Raw genomic sequence first — 21587 nt, 5'->3', positions numbered from 1 at the left:
GCGCGCGAGCCGAGACACGCCGTGCCACCGAAGTGAGATATTAACTGTTCAATCGGTATCGCGCTTCACGCTAGATCGAGCGCGAGCCTCTCTCGCGAATGGAGAGCGTTTCTTCATCGCGAACGAGACCGGCCACTTGATCGGCTATCGGGCCCCCGAGAAGAGCGTTTTGCTCGTGATAGAGAGCACGACTCGGCCAGCGAATTGAAACACGTGTCTTTCCGGTCCGTTGCCTGAATTAGTTCGAGATCGAATCTCGCGTCTCGCGTCTCCTCTTGAAAATCCTACTATGATGATGCTTCTTTGATAAAATACATCATACCTTGTAAGTCAATATATGGAAAAAATTATGCATTAATGGCATAAAAAAATTGATAGCGATCCATTTGAAGATGATCTTGAGCCAAGTGACATTTTGTTAAAACAAGAGCGCAACATATTTGTTTTATTAGTACTGTCATTAAATTAATTAACAAGATTGTATTCACTTAGACTGTCGTTAGCTAATGCTCTTGATATTGATTACACAATTTTTTATTGCGTATACAATTTTGAAAATCTCGGGAATCGCAAGTATTAAATCTGATTGTCCCATTTAAAGATAACCATAATTAAGAAAATGTCTTTCTCTGCCCGATAAGTAATTAATTATAGCCTGCAGATAAGAGCAGCGAATTACCAAGTGTACGGTCTGCTTTACTCGAGCTCATTGAAAGCAACAACTCGCAACTAGATTTCCTCTTCGGGCTGCTGAAATATCGCGACACCTGCCGCGAGAGATGAATACAGACGAATTTATATCATTTATACCTTTCATTCACACACGCGCGCGCGTATGTCAGCCGGTGGATACTCGCCTTGCCCTGTGACATTTCCCTCGGCGTGGCGCCCGCCGCCACCCACGCCACGAAATGTCACTCCCTGAAAAAGACGTGATCGATGCGGCTCGTTCCTCGTTTCAGTCGCGATCCTTATAAAGTTCCTATGAGGTGACTGCGAAAGTGCGCGTTTGACGCTGGTGAATGCCTGTCAAAGGATGAAAGGAGTACCGGTACATCTAATGTTACCGCACTCGCGACGTTAATGAAAGAATGGTATGTATTTCTAGCCGGTTCGTCTTGTCTCTTTGTGAGGCAATTAGGAGCGTTATGCACCGCATACTTTCGTGGCTTATTCATAGCGCAGTTGCAATAGTCACGAGGTCCTTGTGGTTCTTACCTAACGTAAATTTCGAGGAGGAAAAAAATATATATAAGGGACTTACCGACGAAAACAAGAATAATTTTCTTTTTTTTTTCTATTCTCCCTACGTAGCTATTTCGAAAAATTTTAACGTCATCGGGATCGAGTTGATCCAGCCTGGTGTACGTATACGCGCGTCTACTACTTATTGTAATTCACAACGGGAGAGCCGCTCCCTGCAGGAAGTACACGCGACTCAAAGAAAGCGTGTGTTTGATGTCAGTGAATGCTTGTCACGGGATGAAAGGGATGAATACTAGTATCCCTATAAATCGTTATGGCTACAACGTTGAACGAGAGAAATTCTACTTAGCCATCTCTCCAGCAAAGATATGCCGGATAACATCGTATTAGGATCAATTTTGCCATTCAGCAGAATGCGCGCGCGTATTACGAATCAAAATATCCCGCTTTCAAACGTGACGCGATCAAAACTAAAGCAATTAAATGCGAAACGTCGACTGGATTTTTTCACGATACATGTAATCCAGTTGTGTACTGAATATATCTTTGTAGCGCATTTAAATCTGATAAATAAATGCGATTCGGAGTAAGAGGAAGAGATTTCACTCGGAGATTTCACTTGAATTCGTGCTTCGCTTTAGCTCTCGGAACTCGATCCACAGACCGTCGCATCTGGCGGGATCGGAATCAGCGTATCAATATCTCGATACGTCGAGCGTAACCGCGAGAGAGGCACGGCGAGCTATAAAAAGAGCGAAACGGCGGCTATCGCGACTCCTCCGCGCTTCGCCGAATATCTTAATTCCGGACGCGCGGAATACCCGTTGCGGCAGTTTCTTTAAAATGCTGCTGGTGCTTCGAGCGAGCGTCGGGCATTTGCATAATCTTAACAGGCATTTGCGAGAGGTATGCGCCGGTTTTATACGGGTGATATGCCGATGGCACCGCGATAGCGGGCAAGCGACCGATCGGATATCGAAGAAGGGGGAGGCCATTCACTTACGCACCGTAGCGGCCGGGGCGAGACGACGAGAAATTTAATCGGGGCGACGAAATAATGACAACCCACACTGGCGTAAGAGGAGAAAGCCGTGCGCTGCTACCCGCAGCGCAACGGACGCTCTTTTCCCTCCGCTATCGTGACCTCTCGCGTGTCGAATTATTACGTATCGTACGCGCAATGAGCGTGTGCACTAATGGCGTAATAGAGGTATCGATGTTTTCACCTTTGATGTCGCTTCGGATAACTTGCCTGACATTTCTTATTTTATTGATCGTTCTGTTAATTAGCGAATGACATTTATACACTGCGATGATAGCCAATGGATTATTAAATTATGGATGCAAATTAATTTATAAAAATTTCTTACTTAATCCTCCGCGGATTACCTTGTTTCTCACTTAGTCAGACTACTTGATAATCGATTGTTTTTCAAAGGATTTTTCGGCTTTAAAAAATCAGACAAAATTCTAGTACATTTTTTTGACATTTAGGAATACGATTATATGATCTGAACCGTCTTCTACTTTTTTTTCGTACATATCAGAGGTTAAGGTAAATGTCATCTGACTCATCAATACCATTGAAAAAAAAGAACTGATAAGTGTTTCAGTAAACTGATTACTGTATCAGTAATTGATGGTATTTCATCGGTTAATTGAATAGTAATCAGTTTTTTTTTTTTTAAAGATATGACTCAAGTTAGTCTGCGAAAGACTTTAACATCAATGTTTTAATTCAGGTTCATGAAGGATCCCAGACCGTCATATTCGTTCACGGAGGGATGCGTGATAAAGGAGGAAGTTTCTTACGGTCGCGAGCTCTCGCATTTTTCGACGTTTTCCACGCATCCGACCTTCGCAAAAATCCGCCATTATTTTGGTCGTAGCGCGACTTATCGTCCCGCGAACCCGTCGAATGGAATACCACGCGGCGCGACGGGGCGGCAGAACGCGCGCGTTTCTTCTGGTGGCGAACAGCGTGTAACACGTGGCAGTATCTTGTATCGGGGCCGTGGTCCCCCGCTGGTAACCGCGATGTTTTCCCCTATGCACGACCGCTGCCATTCGCGGCGAATGGCAGTGGCGACCACGCCGAAGCCGAGCGGGGACACGCCGGGGACGTCGTGGGGGCCTTACCGTGCGCCCCCTCGTACCCTCATCTCGTGGCGTGCCTACGAGAGTAGATTTCCTGCAGATAACTCTCGACCGCGTGGCGGTCCACCGTAGGCGCGCCCACCTTCGTGTGTGTAATAATGCGGAAAATGTTGGAGTATTTTTAAGAATACGTAATGGAAATTGACGATAAGCGCCAGAAAAATTAAAGTTTCAGGGGAATAAATTTCTCCAAATGACATTGATTTATTTTGGACCTTAATTTTTTTTTCATACACACACACACACACACATCGTCTGAGTTTGAAGATTTAATAGATAATAATATTGGTATCGATGGATATTCAAGACAGTTTCATCGTATCGGCAGATAGTCGTGTGGATGTATCGTGTGCGCCTGATACCCGGGTTCACGCGAGGTCATTGCAAGGTTGCCTTGCGAAGATATTTCCTCCCCACTCTCTTTATTTTGAACGCTCCGGTGCGCTCCTGATACTGTTCACTTGGTACTGTAAGACCGCCAAGTCCGAGAATCCGCTGAAACTTATGTAAGACTTTTACGTACGTGAGAATTTTTGTGTAAATATCCGGAGAGGTGTTTTAAACAGCAACTACCTCTCCGATACAATTATGATAAAAATTGATATGATCAATCGATTTATACCGTTTTAACGGTGCGTTATGTCTGAATAATCTCTTATATATTCACGAAACCGTGTTATGCTTAAAATTAAAATGCCGATCTCCGATAAAGCGTAAAATACAAGGCAAATCTGTCGAGGAAAGAGAAATAACTCACTAACGCACCATACGGGATACATGCATAAATAACACATCAAGACGCGGTCATTTGTCTACCTTACGCACATAAATTTGACGGCGTGAGTTTTGGCACACCCGGACGATGAAAAAAATACGTATGCGGAATCAAAAGATTTAACTAATGGACGGAATGTATTCGCCAGCGAATTAATCCACATTTATCTTACAATCCTGATAAAATGTTTTTCCTAATCGAATCGTGTAGCTACTACTTACACGGATATGTTCCGCATTAAATTACTAATCAATGTTAATGTGTTTATAATACGAAACAATCATGATCATTGATTAATCGTAATATGCAATTTTCATATTGCAACACAAATTTATTCATTCAGTTTGTACTTTCCGTTTGCTTTTTTTTATTTTTTGATGAAATTTACTACGTTTAGCAATACATAAATTGCGAATAAATCTATCATTTCCGGTTGACATCTGACAACGCCTTTCTCGAATCCGTCTTCTCACTTTGGCCGCAGCAAGCAGAAGCAAGAAGGCCCTTCGTATATCTTCGATATTAATTGCAAGCGTGCCGAATCGGATGGATTTATCGGCAGCGCTTTATCGCGAGCGGTGCGCTAATAGCAAGTTACCCGTGAAGGGACTAGTGTGCCGCGGACAGAAATTTATCAGAAAGTGTACCCAATAACAGAAAGCGGTAAGTTGCTCTGAGCAATGTACGGAGGCGGCAATTTGTACGCCGTCGATAATAATGTATAATCAACATAATCCTTTTCTCGAATACAATCTCGCTTCGTAGGAATGAGATCAGCGTCACAACGTAGAGAAGAAACGGAAGGAGGAAGGAACGAAAGGACATTTAATTTTCATAAACTATATGATATATACACGATGATAAATCGTAAATGACGTACGACATCGGTTTCAGAATTGCGACGCACGCTAATTTTAGAATTTAGGAAAGCTATATTTCTCCATTCACTAATCGTACGTGTGACTTTTTATTATTGTATTGCGTGGACGCACGTACGCACGCACGCACGTACGTATCCGCTTGACCCTGAACTTTCTAAGCTAATTTGAATTCTTGGCTGGTGCTCGTAGCTGTGCTCGGACCTCTCGTAGCGACCTCGCCTCGTTACTTCCGGTGAAAACTCGCGATTCGCACGCGACTCGAGAAAGTCGAATCTATCCATTATGAGGCGGAAAAGCGCACAATGGACTAGATATTATTTCTAAAAAATCATGTGAAAACCACGAGAGTTCTTGCCAATTTTTTTATTTGCAGTAATACTGAACGCTTCTGCTGGCTCATATTCGCAACGTTGCATCACGATGAGAATTTTGGAATAGCCCGAGGCTTCACACGTTCCGAGAAATCTGCAAAGACGGCCCACGCGAACGGAATAAATTTCTGTCGAAGCGGACTTGATCGCGAGCGGAACAATCGGAGAAAGTATCGCGCACAGTTGCAAAAAGAGATACACGCGAAAGGTCGGCTCGATAACGAGATCGTGATATCGTATTATGTAGTGCGATCGCGTGGACATCACACACTTTCTCCGTGAGTGACAATCGTTAAATCACCTCTTAAATTACTTTCATTCAGCATATTTGTACAATGACAAGTAGTTAACCAATATGTATTTTTCTTTTTACGATTGATCAGTTGATATCTCGCTTTCTCTGTATCATAATCAATCAAAGACTTTAATTACGGTTTGTTTGATTTTATGTTCTTATTTCAAAGCCGTAGAAAACGAAACGGGACTGATCAAAAAGAAGTCGGTGAAAATTTATTGTTACAGAACGACGATCGAATTGTCGCCGGGGGGCAAGACTACTATCGCAAGAGTATTGCGCGCAAAAATCTCGCGTTTCAGGGCAGTGCCAAGCGCATTGCTCATGCTCGCATCGAATTTTCTAAATCGCTCTTTCCGCGCGGCCAGCGCGCCAAGTAGAATGGCGCCGCCTCGGATCGTCCTCATTATCCCCCTCCTCTTGATCTTCATCGCGGAAACGTCGCCGCTCGCATCGGGGCGAGCCGGCTCCGGATCGTTCTGTTCCACCTCGTTCCAGCTCGCTCGTTCTCTGGGATTCGCTAGAGGGAGGATTCGGCGAAGAGAGGGAGGAGAGAGAAGAGGGGTAGGCATAAAGATGAGCACCATGGCCGTGAACGTGGCTTCATTACCGGGAAACCTGTTAGTTATGCTAATATCGTCTTACAAACCCTTCATTATCACTGATGAGCAATTAATACGCTTGCCTGCTATACGCCGCTTGCTTGCTCGGTCGTGCTAATGCACCCTGAATGTCTCTCAATTACACGGCGACGTTGCCCGCGAAGCCGAGCAGTCGAGCAGCCGATCGAGATTGATCGAGATCCGCTTTTCCCCTGCCTTCTTTCTCTCTTTCTTTTTTCCTTTATCGCTTCTATGCGCTTCTGCGTTGCTCAACGGCGGCGATCGCCGTCGTTGGAACAATGTCCGACGTACATCTTTAATTGTACGTTTTATGAATTTAATGAATTTAGATGAAGAGCCTGAGACAGGTTGATACATTTTGCCTGATAAATGCTATGATCGGATGTCGAACGACAGCAACGAGGGGAAAATTCACGCGAGAAACACACAAGGCGCCGATGTACGAGGTCATGCAATAAAAGTGGGTGTGGTTATTGCACAAGTTCCTCGATACGGTAAAGTGGAGAAAAGGGTATACTTGCTAGAGTTGTAGCCAGGCGCAAGTTCAACGATTTCAAGAGAGCGACGATCAGCCGCAAGATTTTTCAGCGATTTGGTCAAATGGCGCATTGCTGAAGCGTTAATGAGGATGACTGATTCATCCAACCGAATGTCGATTCTAAAGAAAGAGAGACGTCGCGTTTCGGGTGCAAAGCAGGAACGGAGAAGAGACCCGATCAGGGATACTCGCTGGAATCGGAGCGGACTGGAGGCGCGACATAGGTACGCGGCACGTTCGCGAAGACGAAGAAGGAAGGAAGAAAACGCCGGAGGAGGAACGAGGACGTGAGGCGCGCAACGGGGGGATGTTGATCTGGTTAGGCCGGTGCCAGCGAACGCGCCGGTCGTCGGTTAGGCTGACCGGTCGCCGTCGGCACGCCGATCCGCCTGGCGCGGCGAGAGAGGCGCGCGACGACCTCGACAGGGCGTGGCGGGTCACCGCACAGTGGCGCAGAATGTCGGACGAGTTTTCTCCGGATCCTCGGCGCGCACGACTTTCGAAGACTCTATTATCTTTCATTCACAATTAACAACGCACTCTATTGTGACTCCACGTCGGAGTATCGGGAACATTTCAAGTTAAATCGATAAAAAGGAAAAAAATAGCGACATATTCGATTCTAGAAATAAGTGTTTTTTTTTTAAGAGTATTTTATCATTGAATAATAAGTAACGTTTATATCATATTGGGTACTAAACAGAGGTAATCATTTGCGATTTAGAAAAAAGAATAAGAGAAAAAGTTAGTAAAATCTGTCATATAATTTTATACACTATTACCATTTAATTGTGTTTCAGTATTTTTTTTATAATGTTTCTAAATGTTAAAAATTTACAATCTTATAAAATATGTTTACGCATGGAATTATTACAAAATTACGTTAATATAGTGTAGTAAAAAATTACAACTGCATAGATGTAATTATGTATTAAAAATCATATAGTTTGATTTTGTAGATGCATGTATGTTTAGTTTCTATTTTCTTATATTTTTGACACTTACAAATATATTACGTACGTTTTCTCTCTCTTTCTCTCTCCCTCTTTTTCATGTATAAGATCTTGTTGATTACACTTCCGTCGCGCGATCATCAACCGCAGACGTGAACGGATTATATAATGCGCCAGTCGCACACATAACGCCAGTCGAGCCGCGAACGTGTTCATTGCGGAGACAATGTTCACGCTTGTTGATCGATTACGATGTGTCGGTGCGACGCGAATCGCTCGATTCTTAACGCGCGCACCTTGTTGGTACACCGGTGGCATCGCCCTTTCTCACGGAACAATTCCACGCGAGGTCGCGCGCTAGAACGAAAACACGCGCGTGGAATTTCCAGCGCGAGACCGCCGACGCAAATTCTCGACCTCGAGGTTCGTCCCCGTGCAGAATTCAGCGCGCGATCGCGGCCGCGCTCTGCTGCCCTTCGCGCGAGAGAACGCCGCCGCTTTCCCATATAAGGTATCCCATCTTGAGATCCGCGCAAACGGCAGCCGCGTGGATCTGCCTCGGTAGCGGCCAACAAAAGTTGCAGCGCGCACTCGCTTTTATTGGTTTAACTCGCTTCCTTCCTCGTGTGACGGTTCGGCATCCATTCGGCGACCGGTGCAACGTACATGTTACATGCGCCGGCGATGCGTAGGTGAGATACACGTGTAACGTATAATTCAGCGTATTAAAAGAATGGTGGGTTAGAGTTGAAACACAATGCGGTACGGTATTGTAATTTTCCACAGGGTTGTATAAAGGGAAGCGATGAGTAGTCTTGAACAATAGCGACTACCAATCTGGTCCTAATTGTCAGTTGAGCCGCCATTCATGGGAGGAGTAACGTTGCCTGATAAAATCCTGTTTTTCAATTTAAACAATAATTAACGATAATCGGATAAAAGGCTTGGATTATTAAATCAATTCTCGTTGCGGAACGACGTTCTCGAAAATGCATTTATTCATAGAGGAGTTGCGATAATTAGGGAAGTCATTCGCAGATGCCAGTTGCGTATGCGACAGGACCGTTTGAAGCTGTCCTGAAACGCGCGTCGCTTATATCTACCTGCCATTTCGCAACGCGACAGGTGTAATAATGACTGAGACAGTCAGAAGTAGCTATGAAACGGACGCGACTTTTATGACAGAGAACTGTTAGAAACTTTTCTCGCAATGGCGTTGCGCGATCACTCGAAGCAGTTGAATAATTAAAAAAAAAAGATACATTTTACGCGCCATAAATATTGATTCTATCGACGAGCCATTTTTCAGAAATTTAAGGTTTCGTTCGCAAATAATAGCGCAAAACGATCGTGACAATTGATTTATGAATGATTTATCGTGCAACGCATGTTGCGTTAATGCCGACCTACGCCAACGTAATCGATAAATTGGCAGCTGCGGAGATGGATGTGAGCCAAAAGGTTACGGGCGTAACAGATGTTACCTCGATATCTGGTATTCGAGTTTATTATAATTCCATTACTCGCTCACGAACGCTGAGTGATCTCTTTTGCGATGAGTAATCGATTGAAAAGCCACTGGGGTTATAATTTCAAATTACTATAATCGTCACGACTTTGCCATAATTATCGAGGCTAGGCCTAATTGCAGAGCGGGGCCCGATATCGGGCTCTACACTAATTTTCGCATTGCCTTCCGCACCTGCGCCTCAGGTGCAAAAAGTTCGACGACCGATCGCCCGAGAGCGATCGTCGTCGAGCTCTCGAACTCTTTGGACTCGCCGCGTGTAGTTTAACGTGACGTGGTTCCGACTGAGCGATCTCTTAAGGTTACAACCGCGAGATTCCTCTCGGGTCGGGGATTCGAGCTCGAGCAAGAAAGGAGCCGTTATTTTTCGAGGATTCTCCGTCTTTTCCCAGGTCACGGTCGGATGCAACCTCGCAGATATTCTCGGGGTCTCTTTATCTCAAGATGAACTGACGTTCGCCCGCGACAAATTTATGTCGCTTACCGTCGACGGCGTGCTTCCCCAGGCCAGCTGCTTCCTGCAGCGCGGCCATTCAAATTAACATGCAAAATTAAAGACCGAAGCAATTAAGAAAGTAAATCATGTCCAATTACGTGCACATGAGTTACCAAGTAGTAACCGCAGTCTCTAATGCGGCATAGCTACATACGTTCAAATGAATATAAGTTTTATTATATATTATGAATACAGGAGAGGTCTCCCTTGAGTCGCGATTTGAGCGAGGGAGCGCGAGAGACGCGCAACAAATATCGCAAATTGCAACGTGCATTTATATCGTTACACAAACGTTTCTATGTCCGCCAATTTAAATTCCGCTTAGCGCGCCTCCTGGCCCATGGGCATATCTGATAAGGCCACGCGCATAATTTAAAAAGAGGGAGCAGCCCCTCGCCCCGCGCTCACGAGACGCAGTGACGCGCGAATAATTTAATAACACATATGCTCCCGAGCCGGAGCGCATCTTCGCGGGGCTCCTCTTGTGCGCTACGTCGGCGCGCTACGACGTGTACGCCTAACATCGTGTTTGTGGAAGGTATAATTGATGCAGGACCAGCCGGGAGATCGCGTTTGCCCTTAAGAGTTTGGAACTGGGTGGAGAAAATATAGGTTGTCTTCGTTACCCGGCCTTTGGTGCGCGCCCGGTCGCCCGCGGTGCAACACGAGGATGATATATTCGCTGCAACTGCAGCTGCGCCATGCCGCGCCGCACCGCGCGGAGTCGAACGGCCATGCCGCGTCCGTCGGTCGTTTCGTGAGATTTCGAAACTGCCCGCTCCGCACTGCCTCGCGAAAACAATGAGAGGCGTCTTCCTCGTCAAGCTGCGAGTGGACGCGCTTTTTTTTTCTTTTCAACGTATGGCGAACTCGTCGAGTCCATAAGTCATCTTCACTCAGCTCAGCTCAGTTCTCCCTTTCGAAGTATGAAATCAATAATATGTCGAATAGGACGCCGCGGAAAAGCCATCTTTTCGCAATATGTAACTTGATGGCGAATCGAATTTCTATTGCGGTTTTAGATAATTTCACGATAATGTGTATTACAGTTGCACGAGATTATGGGGATCAAACGAATTGAATGCGAGGCGTGATGAACGGACGCGGATGTGGAATTACTCTTTCCCTTAATAACCAGTTTCGAGTAAACGTTTTAGAAGGGAAGCCTGAGATTTTTCCTCCGCGCCGGACAAAGCCGGTCGTACGTGGCTCAGTTTCACGGCGCGAACAGTTTCTTGCGCGTCGTGTGAATGACTTAACTAATTAGCGTTTTGCGCGCGAGGCGACCGTGAAGAGGCGGCTCTTTTCTCGCGCGCGGCTGACTCCGTACCGTTAGAAGCGCGAATGCATCGAGAATCCAAAACAGTGTGGGGCCTATTTACCGTAATCAATGACTATGCGTTTTACTGTCGGCGATTATGCGAGCCTCATTGTTGCCGCGAGATCCCCGGACTCGCGCCTGGCAGTATAGATTCCTTCGTTGCGCGATGAATTCTCTTGATATTTCTTCGCGCGATGCGCACGTATAGATAAATCGTAGATTAGAAGTCGCTTGGCGAAACGGTCAGTGAGCACCTTACATTCAGCCCAGCGGCATGAACGCAACACCTGTTGGATTCCAAGTTCACAACGCGTGTCATTGCCAGTTGGACGATGATGAGCAAAAATTAGTTAACTCGCCTATTGAAAAAAAAAAAAACAATTAGTTGTATGTATAAAATTACTGCAATTACTGTACAAGAAACTCTATTGTGTTGGAAACGTAATTTACTCGCGATTGTTACTCGAGGGATTAATTCAATTTTTGCACGTTCTTTAGACCTTGAAATTACCTTCAAAGATTTAAGAGATAAATTTTTCATCTACAATACATGCAGAGTATTATCGGAATCGATCGTCAGAGGCGCTGCGAATTTACAGTACGAAAGCAAAGAGATCGACAAGCGTTTTCTTTGGTGACAAATAACCCTTGCACCTACCCTCCGAAAGCCGGCCAATTAGACACTATCTCTGCGAGAGAAAAGATAGATAGAGAGAGAGAGAGAGGGGGGGGGGGAAGAGACCTAAATGCCCAGCGGCATGAATGCACGGCCTCGATCTCCACGTCGATCCCGATCCCCTCCTTCGGCAAGGGAGCCCGGCATGCGCGAGGAAGGAGACCGGTCTGCCGTTGCGTGTGCGGCTCGCATTACGGCGCTGAATATTTCATTCATAAGCGGGCCGAGCAATTACCGTATTCCACGAACGTGTGGTGCGCGCAAGAGACGCCCGCGATCGCGCGCTTACGTACACGCGCGTACCGCACGCTGCAGCCCGCGGTCGTTGCAGCTGCAATTACGCGAGGCGCGGCCCCTAGCGCAGTGAATGAAACGCATCCGTGCTCCTATGCCTTGTTTTTCTCTTCATCTCCTTTTCTTTTTTCTCTCTTTCGCCCCCGGTCCGTTTCGCGTCCGTTTCTCCTCCGCTCACCTTTTCTTCCTCTTCTCCGCTTTCTTCGCGACTGGCGCGCACCGATACTCTGACTTTTTGCACGCCGACGGAAATGGCGGCCCGCCTTCCCGCGTCGATCGTGTCTCGCGTGAAACGAATTCGCGGGATTCCGCGCGACAGCGAAGCGAGGTCGCAGCTGCCGCGAGGAGACGATCCTCGGCCGCGATTCGAGTCGGTTGGAGGTCAACGGTGTACATGCGTACGTGTCCCGCTCCGCCGCACGTGGAGGTATGCACCGTCGTGGGGTCGAGGAATATACAAAAGAGTTGCGTTAACGAACGAGCGATCCGTACAGCCAGAGTTTCAAATGCCGTGAATTCCAATAATCTTCATTTTACCACTAGCCCTTTGCGAATTAACGATCATGAACGTTTGAGCGCAGAAAAGTAACGTTTAACGTATTATAATCAAACGATCTTGATATTTCTAACAAAATCGTCGATGTATTACAGGAAACAAAATTTTTTTATTAAACAATTTTCGATTCCGCACTCTTAAAATACTCTCGGAGACCAACGAAAATTCTTTCGCTTGCCCCAAGGTATACCGCTAATAACACGCTGTCACATTTCTGCTTGCAGAATTTCCGGGAGCACCGTATAGACGGCGCGGCACTGCCGCTACTCTCGGAGAACCACCTGACAGGCACGATGGGCATGAAGCTCGGTCCAGCATTGAAGCTGCGCGTGATGTTGGCTCGGAAACTCGGTGCCTGCACGGTATGCTTGCATTGTGCTCACTGTCACCAAACGCCGCTACCGGCGTTAAGCGCAGCGGCAGCGGCGGTGACGCAACAACAACAGCAGCAGCAGCAGCAACAGCAGCAGCAGCAGCAGCAACAACAACAGCAGACGCCGGGTCGGCGACCCAGCAGCACCGGGAACTGACAAACAATGGCGGAGACTCCTCCATTGGGGTCCGAGACAGCAGCGGTCGGCATGACCCCGGCGCCGCCGTCTCCGGATCCGAACCGGGCCCTCAGGATAGAACGGCGCGTACCCCGTCCGGTACGCAAGCCGGAAGTCGTCTTCAAAAAGCCTATCAAGCAATGACACGTGAACGACGTGTTTAATAGGGAGAAGACGATTTCGTATATCAGGGAGCATGGGGACTCCGCCTGTTGTCAATAATTAAGCATCTGGAAGAACTTTTAGAGATAGAAACTCAGACCAAGAGTTTTAGCCGAGACTGGATTGAGGAATACAAAAGAGAAAGAGTAAGCGAGGGAGAGAGTTGGTTGACGTAGCGCGTATAGCGTTGTAGAGCGTTGAGTGTTCGAGAATAGAAATATTTTTGAGCGTTTTCCGTCGATCATCATGATAATCTAAAGCCTAAACTATAGAGACCTGAAGGACTGTACTTTAGCGAGAAACTGCAAGCTTCGATTCGTAATGATGGAGAACTTTGACGCAGCATGATGAAGGTATGTTAATTGCGCGCCGTAAAATTGAAGTTACGAGAATTGAAACGAATTAAGCTTCGTTTTTATTGAACGAGTATTATTTGGAGAGAAAAACAAAAATATTTTTGAAAATTCTATATGTATAGCAATGATAGAGCGAAACTATTGGATGGTTGCAATCGTGAGGAAAGACGGTCGAAGGAAGAAGTTCAGCTGAATCGCGATAGTGTGCATACATCGCTGCAAAAATAGACCTACGTAATAGAGTAATAGAAGAATTAGTAAAATAACAACGATTTCCAAACTTAACGTATTTATTTTATTTAGTAAAATGATTGTTGAAGTTATTGGCTAATTTTGCTAAACATTTAATTTTTATTTGCATCCAAGAGAGATTGTACCAGATTCAAGAATAGTCACAAAGTTAGTTGAAAGGAATGGTAAATATTTTCTTTGGATTTAAATAATACAAAAATTATGAAAATGATATTAATATAAACGAAACTACGACAGCTTAGATTTATATGAGGTTTTGTAAAGGTAGATAATTTTTAAAACTTGTGATCTCTATCATGGAATCAGTACTTAAATAGTATATTTTGCATTGTGAGAAACAGAGAAAATTAGGAATGAATGTCGAATAAATACCATACTTTTGTATCGCGATTATGTTTCACCGTGCGATAACAAAATAGATCAACAATACATTTTTGTTTTAAATATTTCAGCAATACATTATTAATTTAAATATTTTAGTAAACTAAATAGAACCAGAAAGTTAATTCATTAAATCGAAGTATTCTAAAGATTATGTGGTCCGTTGGAATTAATGTTCGATTTTCTTTTTGGAGCTTTTCTTTCGGAAGACCAAAACCTAATAGATAATAAATCAAGCGAGTGCCTATCTTTCTAAAGTCTTCCAAAACGACGTTGTCGAGTGATCGTTCAAATTAATTTCCGATGCGCGATGAGACATTATAGATTACTTTTGCTTACTTGGGATCATCTTGATCGTCGATCGACAACTTTCTCGAACGACCGAACTCGTATCTCTGTACGTCACATGTCGGCGAGGCGAAGAACTACTAACTCAGTGTCGAAAAGAGAAAGAAAAAAATAAAGAGAAGAGAGTGCGTGAGAGATACGCGTATATGTGTACATATGTCGGAACGATTGCAATTACGTGCGAGTGTGTGAAGCGGATGTGAGTATAGATATATTAAAAGAACACGATCTATATATACATAATCAGCGAGAAGAATTACGTGCAATAACAATAAATATACGTTTCGACGCGATAACTTTTAACTACCGTAGGAGATACGTATTTGCTCAAATCGTTGTTTCTTTTATATATTTTAACGAAGTTTTTTATATGGATGAGAATTATTACGATAAATATACTAAATTATATTTTTGCTAATGCTCTATGTGCAAGAATAAAATCCACGTGCAAGCACATACACACACATACATACACGAAGTAAAAGCATACACATACACACAGCATTGTCACGCGCGACACATGGACGACGATGACGACAGTTTCAGGCGCGACGGATTCGTGTAGCTCTTTAGGAATTGTACATTATAGTGCCTCTTTTATTTTGTACCCCCTTAATCTCCAAGATTCATGCAACGTCAAATGTTTATTTATTTAGAGATGTAGTATCCGCGTTTTGCCTTATTGTATTCACGTAACGATTAAGATGTAAATGGTGGTAGGGCGACGACGTCAAACCGCGCATACACGTATTACATTCGCGAGAGAAAGTGTACGTGGCAAACGAATCAGTTCGTAAGACGAGCAGTATTTTTTAGATTACACACAGAACACACACACACACACACACACACACAAGACACGCGTATACAAACATTAGCCTGAATTTACTGCAGACCATATAATTGTATATACATATACACATGACACGCCTAAGCAACGTGTTTCTATACGTACGCTCGCGCTCCCGAGTTTGTGTTTCGTAAAAAAAAAAAATAAAAATAAAAAACAAAAAAGAAAAGAAAAATACGAGAATATTAAAAATTGTAGCATTTCGAAATTTGTCCGAGTGTGTTTTATTTAATCAGCGAGAGCGATCAGAAGTGGCGGTGAAAGAAGGAAATTCCTTTGTATTTCTTGCGGCTGATTACATAAGTCCGTTACTACTTGTAGTACAAAATTACCAATGGTAATTAGACGCTGTAATCGCCTGCGATATTACACTTGCCTCTACCTTACGCAGGAAGGTAATTGTATATGTCGAGGTTTTGTTTACGTGCCTATTATTCATAATTAGCGATTACGCTAACTTTCGACATACATATGTACATATGTTAATGTAACGTAAGGAAACATTTCTTTCCGTGTGACGTGTTTAACAGACGCAACGCTCATTCGGCAACTTCTTCTTATCACAGATAAACGAATCCTTTTTTTTTTTTGTTGTTGTACGACGAACTCGGGCGCGCTAACACTAACCGAGTTAGCGGCTTTTACTTAAACAAGATCACTGTACATAACGCTTAAGCATTTATTTATGTCGTGCTTCTACAAATGCCCCGTAGTATTTTATTTAGTATCTTATTATTAGTCACGAGGTTCACGCTGTTAATGCGTAACTACGAGCGCGTTACGCATTAATTATTTTGTGCAGCACGTTCGTTCGACGAGAAGAAAAAAAAACGAACGGACGGAAAGAAAGCGTTAGAGCGATAAATGTGCTGACAGATTCTTTTGGCGAAGGATAATTTAACCGCACATATGGATTAGACGTTAAAGTGAGAGGTGGTAAAACCGACGATAAGGCAATTTTTTTGTGATATTTCAAGATTTTCTATCCATCTTTCGGTATATTTCACTTCCACGAAACCGATCGATTTTATGGTAGTGTGTCCACCCCATCTCACCCGATCTCCCTTCGACTACTTTTTGTTTTTCCATCGCGAGTCTGTCGTGTATTAATCTTACGATTAACTGTCATATCATGTATAGTAGAAATTAATGGTGAAAAGAGGAAAAACAGTACATTGTTTCTGTTAAAATAAACATTGTTGAAAAATAACAGGTGTGTTTCACTCAAATACCGATTGTCATATTTTCACATGTGTGTTGTGTAATTGTAAGTAAATATGAGTCAGCCTACGACTATTATCGGATTTGATAAAGCGATAAAAATAAATGAAAGCATCGTACACTCTGGAATTCGGTGACAGAAATTAGGTTAAAAAATCAAACAGTTGATACTGATATTCCATTGTATTGAACTGTAAACGTTTAAATTTTATTCGTAAAAGTATATAATTAATTTAGATTTTAAATAGTTTACTTAATAATTTATCCAAATGAAATTAAATTCCATTAAAATTTATACATATTTTATACAGCACATTTCACATTATTCGTATGCTCATAATAAGCAATTTTTAACTCGATCCTTTAGTTCAACTTTGCCTGCAAAAAATTAATTATATTAAAAATTATGTTGCAATGAGCAATCGAGATGTGTTATTGCATTCGATTTAATTCTTTTACACACGCTTAAACGTCGTGATAATCAATATTTTAATTTTTATTAATTTTTTTTATTGCTTAATAAAGCTTTATAAATATTGTTCAGCAATGAGAATATTACTTGAACAAATTCTAAAATCAAAAAATTTATAGAATACGAGTTAGTTAAAAAGAAAACATAATGCGGGTGTAAAATAAATGCAATAAGACATGTCGCTTGAAGGAGCTAAACACGATAAATAAAACTATTTACCCCTTGATGAATGGCGAGTACTCCATCGTCCTGGTTTGAAACGATTTCTATGTACGCCTTTTTATCTTGACCCACAGTTACGACCTTACCAGTGCACTTGTTATTCTCCAAATTTCCAGAGATAACGTCGCAATAAGTGCCAGGCGGCAGACAAGTGACAAGAGTCTGTTTCATGTCGTAACGATCAGCATTAATCGCAATGAATGCCGCATCTCCACGACAGAAGGCAATTTGATTCTGGCCATTGTCCCACCAGTTGTTGATGCCGGTATGATTTGCGGCGTTTCGGAAGCCCACCATGTTGTAGATCTGACGCCATCGATGCTCGCAGACCCAGCCGTTGCCGCAGGTATTGTCAGAATTGATAATCGGAGACCGGAGATTACCGTTGGAGTCCTGAGGCGGAGTGGCGTCGAAGCTATCAAAGTAGAAGGAACTCATGATGCGCGGGATTCCATAAGGATGCGCCAGCATAAAAGCAACGGCCATCTGCAATATCATTTATTATTGAATTCGAACTTGAATATAAAAATGTAATTCAGTTTCCTTATTATTTTGTTTTTAATTTCTCTAGTTCTTTCAAAGTCTTGCCTTGTAAAGTTTCGGTGATTTGTGGGTGAGTATGTTGGGATTGCCACGCTGAGTATCATGATTGTCAATAAAGACCAAAGCATCTTTGGATGGTAATAGACCCCAAGCTTCTCCCCAATTGGTAAACCATTTTAGGAGATTGTTTCCCTTGAAGGCGTTGCTGATCTCCATACCGAATCGGAATTCCGTCACCGTGCCAAAAGAGTTGTATTCATATTTACTGACCGCTTCGCCACCGTAATCGATCACTTCTTGAGTTATGAAAGGCCGCGCGTTTGAAGGAAAATGATGATCAGTATTGAGATTTTTCAACCGAGAGTATATCACTTTTAGGTCACTCGGCCACATATGTTTAGCTGCATCTACTCTAAAATTCAATAATTAATTTTCAACTTAGCAAAATGTAAGTAAATACCTTGTTCGACTAATGATTTTTTAATTAACTTAAAAATATTACTAAGTTGTATTTATATTGAGATAAACGTAATTAAGGAAATACATATTTAATTTCAGTCATCGAAGGGTGCTGCTCTTTCTCAAAACAATAATTAAGAAACGTTGCAACGCAATAGCGTAAAACTTAAAGATTTTGCTAACCGAAAACCAGCGACTCCAGCCTCGATTAATTGATTCAAAAAATTAACGATCTTCTCCTTAACATATTCGTTTCCCTGATCGAGATCGTGCAGACCGGACAACTCGCAATTCCGCACATTTGCTGCGTCCTTATAATTAGTGATAGCGCAAGGATTATGGAAATCGGAGCGGGAATATGGCACCGCCGGATAATTGAAGTTATGAGTATCCGCTGTCGAACCGCCGGTACCCTTTGCGTTATCCCAATTGCCGGACATGTGGTTGAACACCACGTCGACGATAATCCTCACGCCGGCGTCATTACACCTGCGAACCATCTTCTTGAATTCGTCTGGCGTGCCCGACCTCGTATGCCAGATATAGGATATAGGCTGGTAGCGTTCCCACCATGGTCTGTTGCCTATCATTAGATTTTCTTGGACCGGAGAAACCTGCGGCAAAATACGAGAATTTATTCTAATCATCCGTTTAATGACACCAACATGTATAATGATCAACGGATTGTCTTGTTCTTCTAGGCGTAAAATTTAGGAAAATATTTGTTGGAGTATATCAAAATAACTTAATATATGCTAACGTAATGAAATTGTAGGAGTGATTGATAAACGAGTTAATTAGTATAGGTAATGAAAATAAGAATGTTTGTATTTATATTATTCATTTTTTGGAAAATATAAGAAATTGACATATTTCGGATTTTAAGTACTTGTTCGTTCTTAGCATGAAAATGTTAAAATATTAGTCAAAGATAAATTACAGAATGAATCAAATATAAAGGAGGATGACAAAATAAATTTTAAAGCTACTAATGCTCAGACATAATGGAATTTTTAAATACATAACGATAAATTGTAACGCTTAGATAAAAGAAGTTGTGAGTATAATTAGAAAAATAAAAATAATTATTACGTAAAGTGTGTCACATTATGAAATTGGTCGCAGTTATATAATTTTAAAAATATGTTCATTGAATAAGTTTTATCTAATCTGTGATCTGTTTTTGATTAATTTTTTAATGTTATCATGCAAGAGAAAAGATAAAGTTCGAAACTTCCATATCAGTTTTTCATGCTTATTCAACAAATACATAGGTATTTCTATTTTCATTATCTAATCAGTTCGTTTATTGACCCCGCAACTTGCGTTTGTGTATATGTATATCAAGCTTATTAATCATTAACTGAATTTGTACAAGTGTAGTTTTGATCCTCAATCTGACATAAAAAAAAAAATAATAAAAAAGAAAAAATAACATTTATAAAATTCATCATGTATGAAATAAGAGTGGCCTGCTGAGTAAGTTATTCTACTAATGTATTTGTAATTACTGTTGAGAATACATATTAGCACGAATAATTTGCTTGGCTCAACTCACTTTTATTTTATAGATAAGAAGAAAAAAAATTTCAAATTTTTCATGAAATTTTCTGATGTAAATGTATTCTACAACATACTCTTGCCGAAAATTTACTAAATGCTCTTTATCTCTTCTTATTACTCACTTGCACGCTACCGAATCCCATGGGACCGAGGAATCTTTCACATTCATCCGCAATGTCCGGCCATTTCCATTCAAAAAGATGCACCATTCCATCATGACCGGGTGCATAGTACAGCTCTTTTTGAGCGGCTACCACCGATAGGATTGCTAACACACACACTAGAGCTCGCATCATGATCACTGATGCAAAGTACTAGTCTCGCGGAAATATATAACCGCGCCTACCTGGCTATTGTTTTTCTGGCACGATTACACGTAACGTTTTGTTTACTCTTTATTGTATTGCATTGACTAACACCTGCGATAAAATATGTTTATCTCACAATTATAGATTGATAAATGTGCCTTGCAAGTGCTGTAATTAATTAATCATATTCTTCTAATTAAGTATTTGTATCGATGACGTGCGAACGGCTAAGGTTGCAGCTGTAATAATAAAAGGCTACGTTCCGTTTCACGCATAATGCGCATGGCACATCATTTTATCCTTGTAATTCCCTAAATGTTAAACAAGGACGAAATGATACATCACACGCATCATGCGTGAAACAGAACGTACCCAAAGTTGTATAAATAATCGTTATCTAACTTGGAGTAACTTTAACAAAAAGTGCAAATTTAAAAAATAAAAAGATTATTTACCATAAAATAATTTTGTCAGGACGAGAACAAAATTATATAAAAATAACAAGAAACTTGATATTTTTTTAAAATATAAGTTACTAAACTTTTTATTAAATTTATAATAATATTTAAAATAGAATCATTAAAATAGATCATTAAACATTATCATATTCTATGCAAAAAAAATAATAAAAATTAATGGTATTGCTACTTTCTAATTAAAAATAAAGAAATATATATTAATGTAAATAAGTATAACATATTATGACTTTTTGAAAATTTCCATCACTCTTTAAATTCTTGTTGTTTTGACTATATAAATATATTTATTATTATTTTAATGAAACGTTATAATTAATATATAATTATAATATTTAATATTAATTATCTTATTTTAAATATCGCATTTTTTAAATATGTGCCTGTTTAAAATTTTTAATGGACAAATTTTTTAAAAATATCTCGTAATCATATTTGTAAGATAAACATATACATTACGTCTGTGAAATGTTTGCACTTCGCATAAATAACAAGCTGGTGCTCTTTAGAAAAATGCCAATTTTAAAACACTGCGTAGCACGCAAATAATTTTGCATGTCGTACTAAATTCGTATTAAATTTTAATATTACATCATATCTTCGTTATTTTTTCTTTTATTGCTTATCTTATATTTCAATCTTTAATTAAAAACATTATTAATTACAGATTAATAAAATATTTATATTCATATTCTATGAATCTGTAATTAATAATGCTTTCAATTATAGATTGAAAATTATTTACGATTATAA

At 41.5% G+C, this 21587-nt stretch overlaps 2 protein-coding genes across 9 annotated transcripts in view; one reads left to right on the top strand and one right to left on the bottom strand.

Annotated features, from left to right (window-relative positions):
• The window catches only part of LOC105198042 (nascent polypeptide-associated complex subunit alpha, muscle-specific form), a 123103-nt gene extending 106323 nt beyond the window's left edge, over nucleotides 1–16780 (top strand). For 4 of the 8 annotated variants that reach the window (XM_039453619.1, XM_039453618.1, XM_011164681.3 and 1 more), the window contains one exon: nucleotides 12895–13200. In XM_039453619.1, the coding sequence (XP_039309553.1) occupies nucleotides 12895–13200 (306 nt within the window). Of the gene's footprint in view, nucleotides 1–12894 lie in introns of all 8 variants that reach the window. The other 4 variants (XM_026134650.2, XM_026134649.2, XM_011164684.3 and 1 more) reach the window with 2 other exon arrangements.
• A 179-nt stretch (nucleotides 16781–16959) lies between these two features.
• Nucleotides 16960–20376, bottom strand: LOC105198043 (alpha-amylase). The gene is made up of 5 exons (XM_026134648.2): nucleotides 20173–20376; nucleotides 18671–19101; nucleotides 18074–18440; nucleotides 17483–17971; nucleotides 16960–17169 (listed from the first exon to the last, which is right to left on the bottom strand). The coding sequence occupies exons 1-5, from the start codon at nucleotides 20344–20346 to the stop codon at nucleotides 17155–17157; spliced, it is 1476 nt and encodes a 491-aa protein (XP_025990433.1). The 5' UTR covers nucleotides 20347–20376; the 3' UTR covers nucleotides 16960–17154.
• Between the last annotated feature and the right edge of the window lie 1211 nt (nucleotides 20377–21587).

The sequence above is a fragment of the Solenopsis invicta genome, chromosome 9 (genome assembly GCF_016802725.1).
Source record: "Solenopsis invicta isolate M01_SB chromosome 9, UNIL_Sinv_3.0, whole genome shotgun sequence".
NCBI lineage: Eukaryota > Metazoa > Arthropoda > Insecta > Hymenoptera > Formicidae > Solenopsis > Solenopsis invicta.
This window is presented reverse-complemented; position numbering and strand designations above follow the sequence as displayed.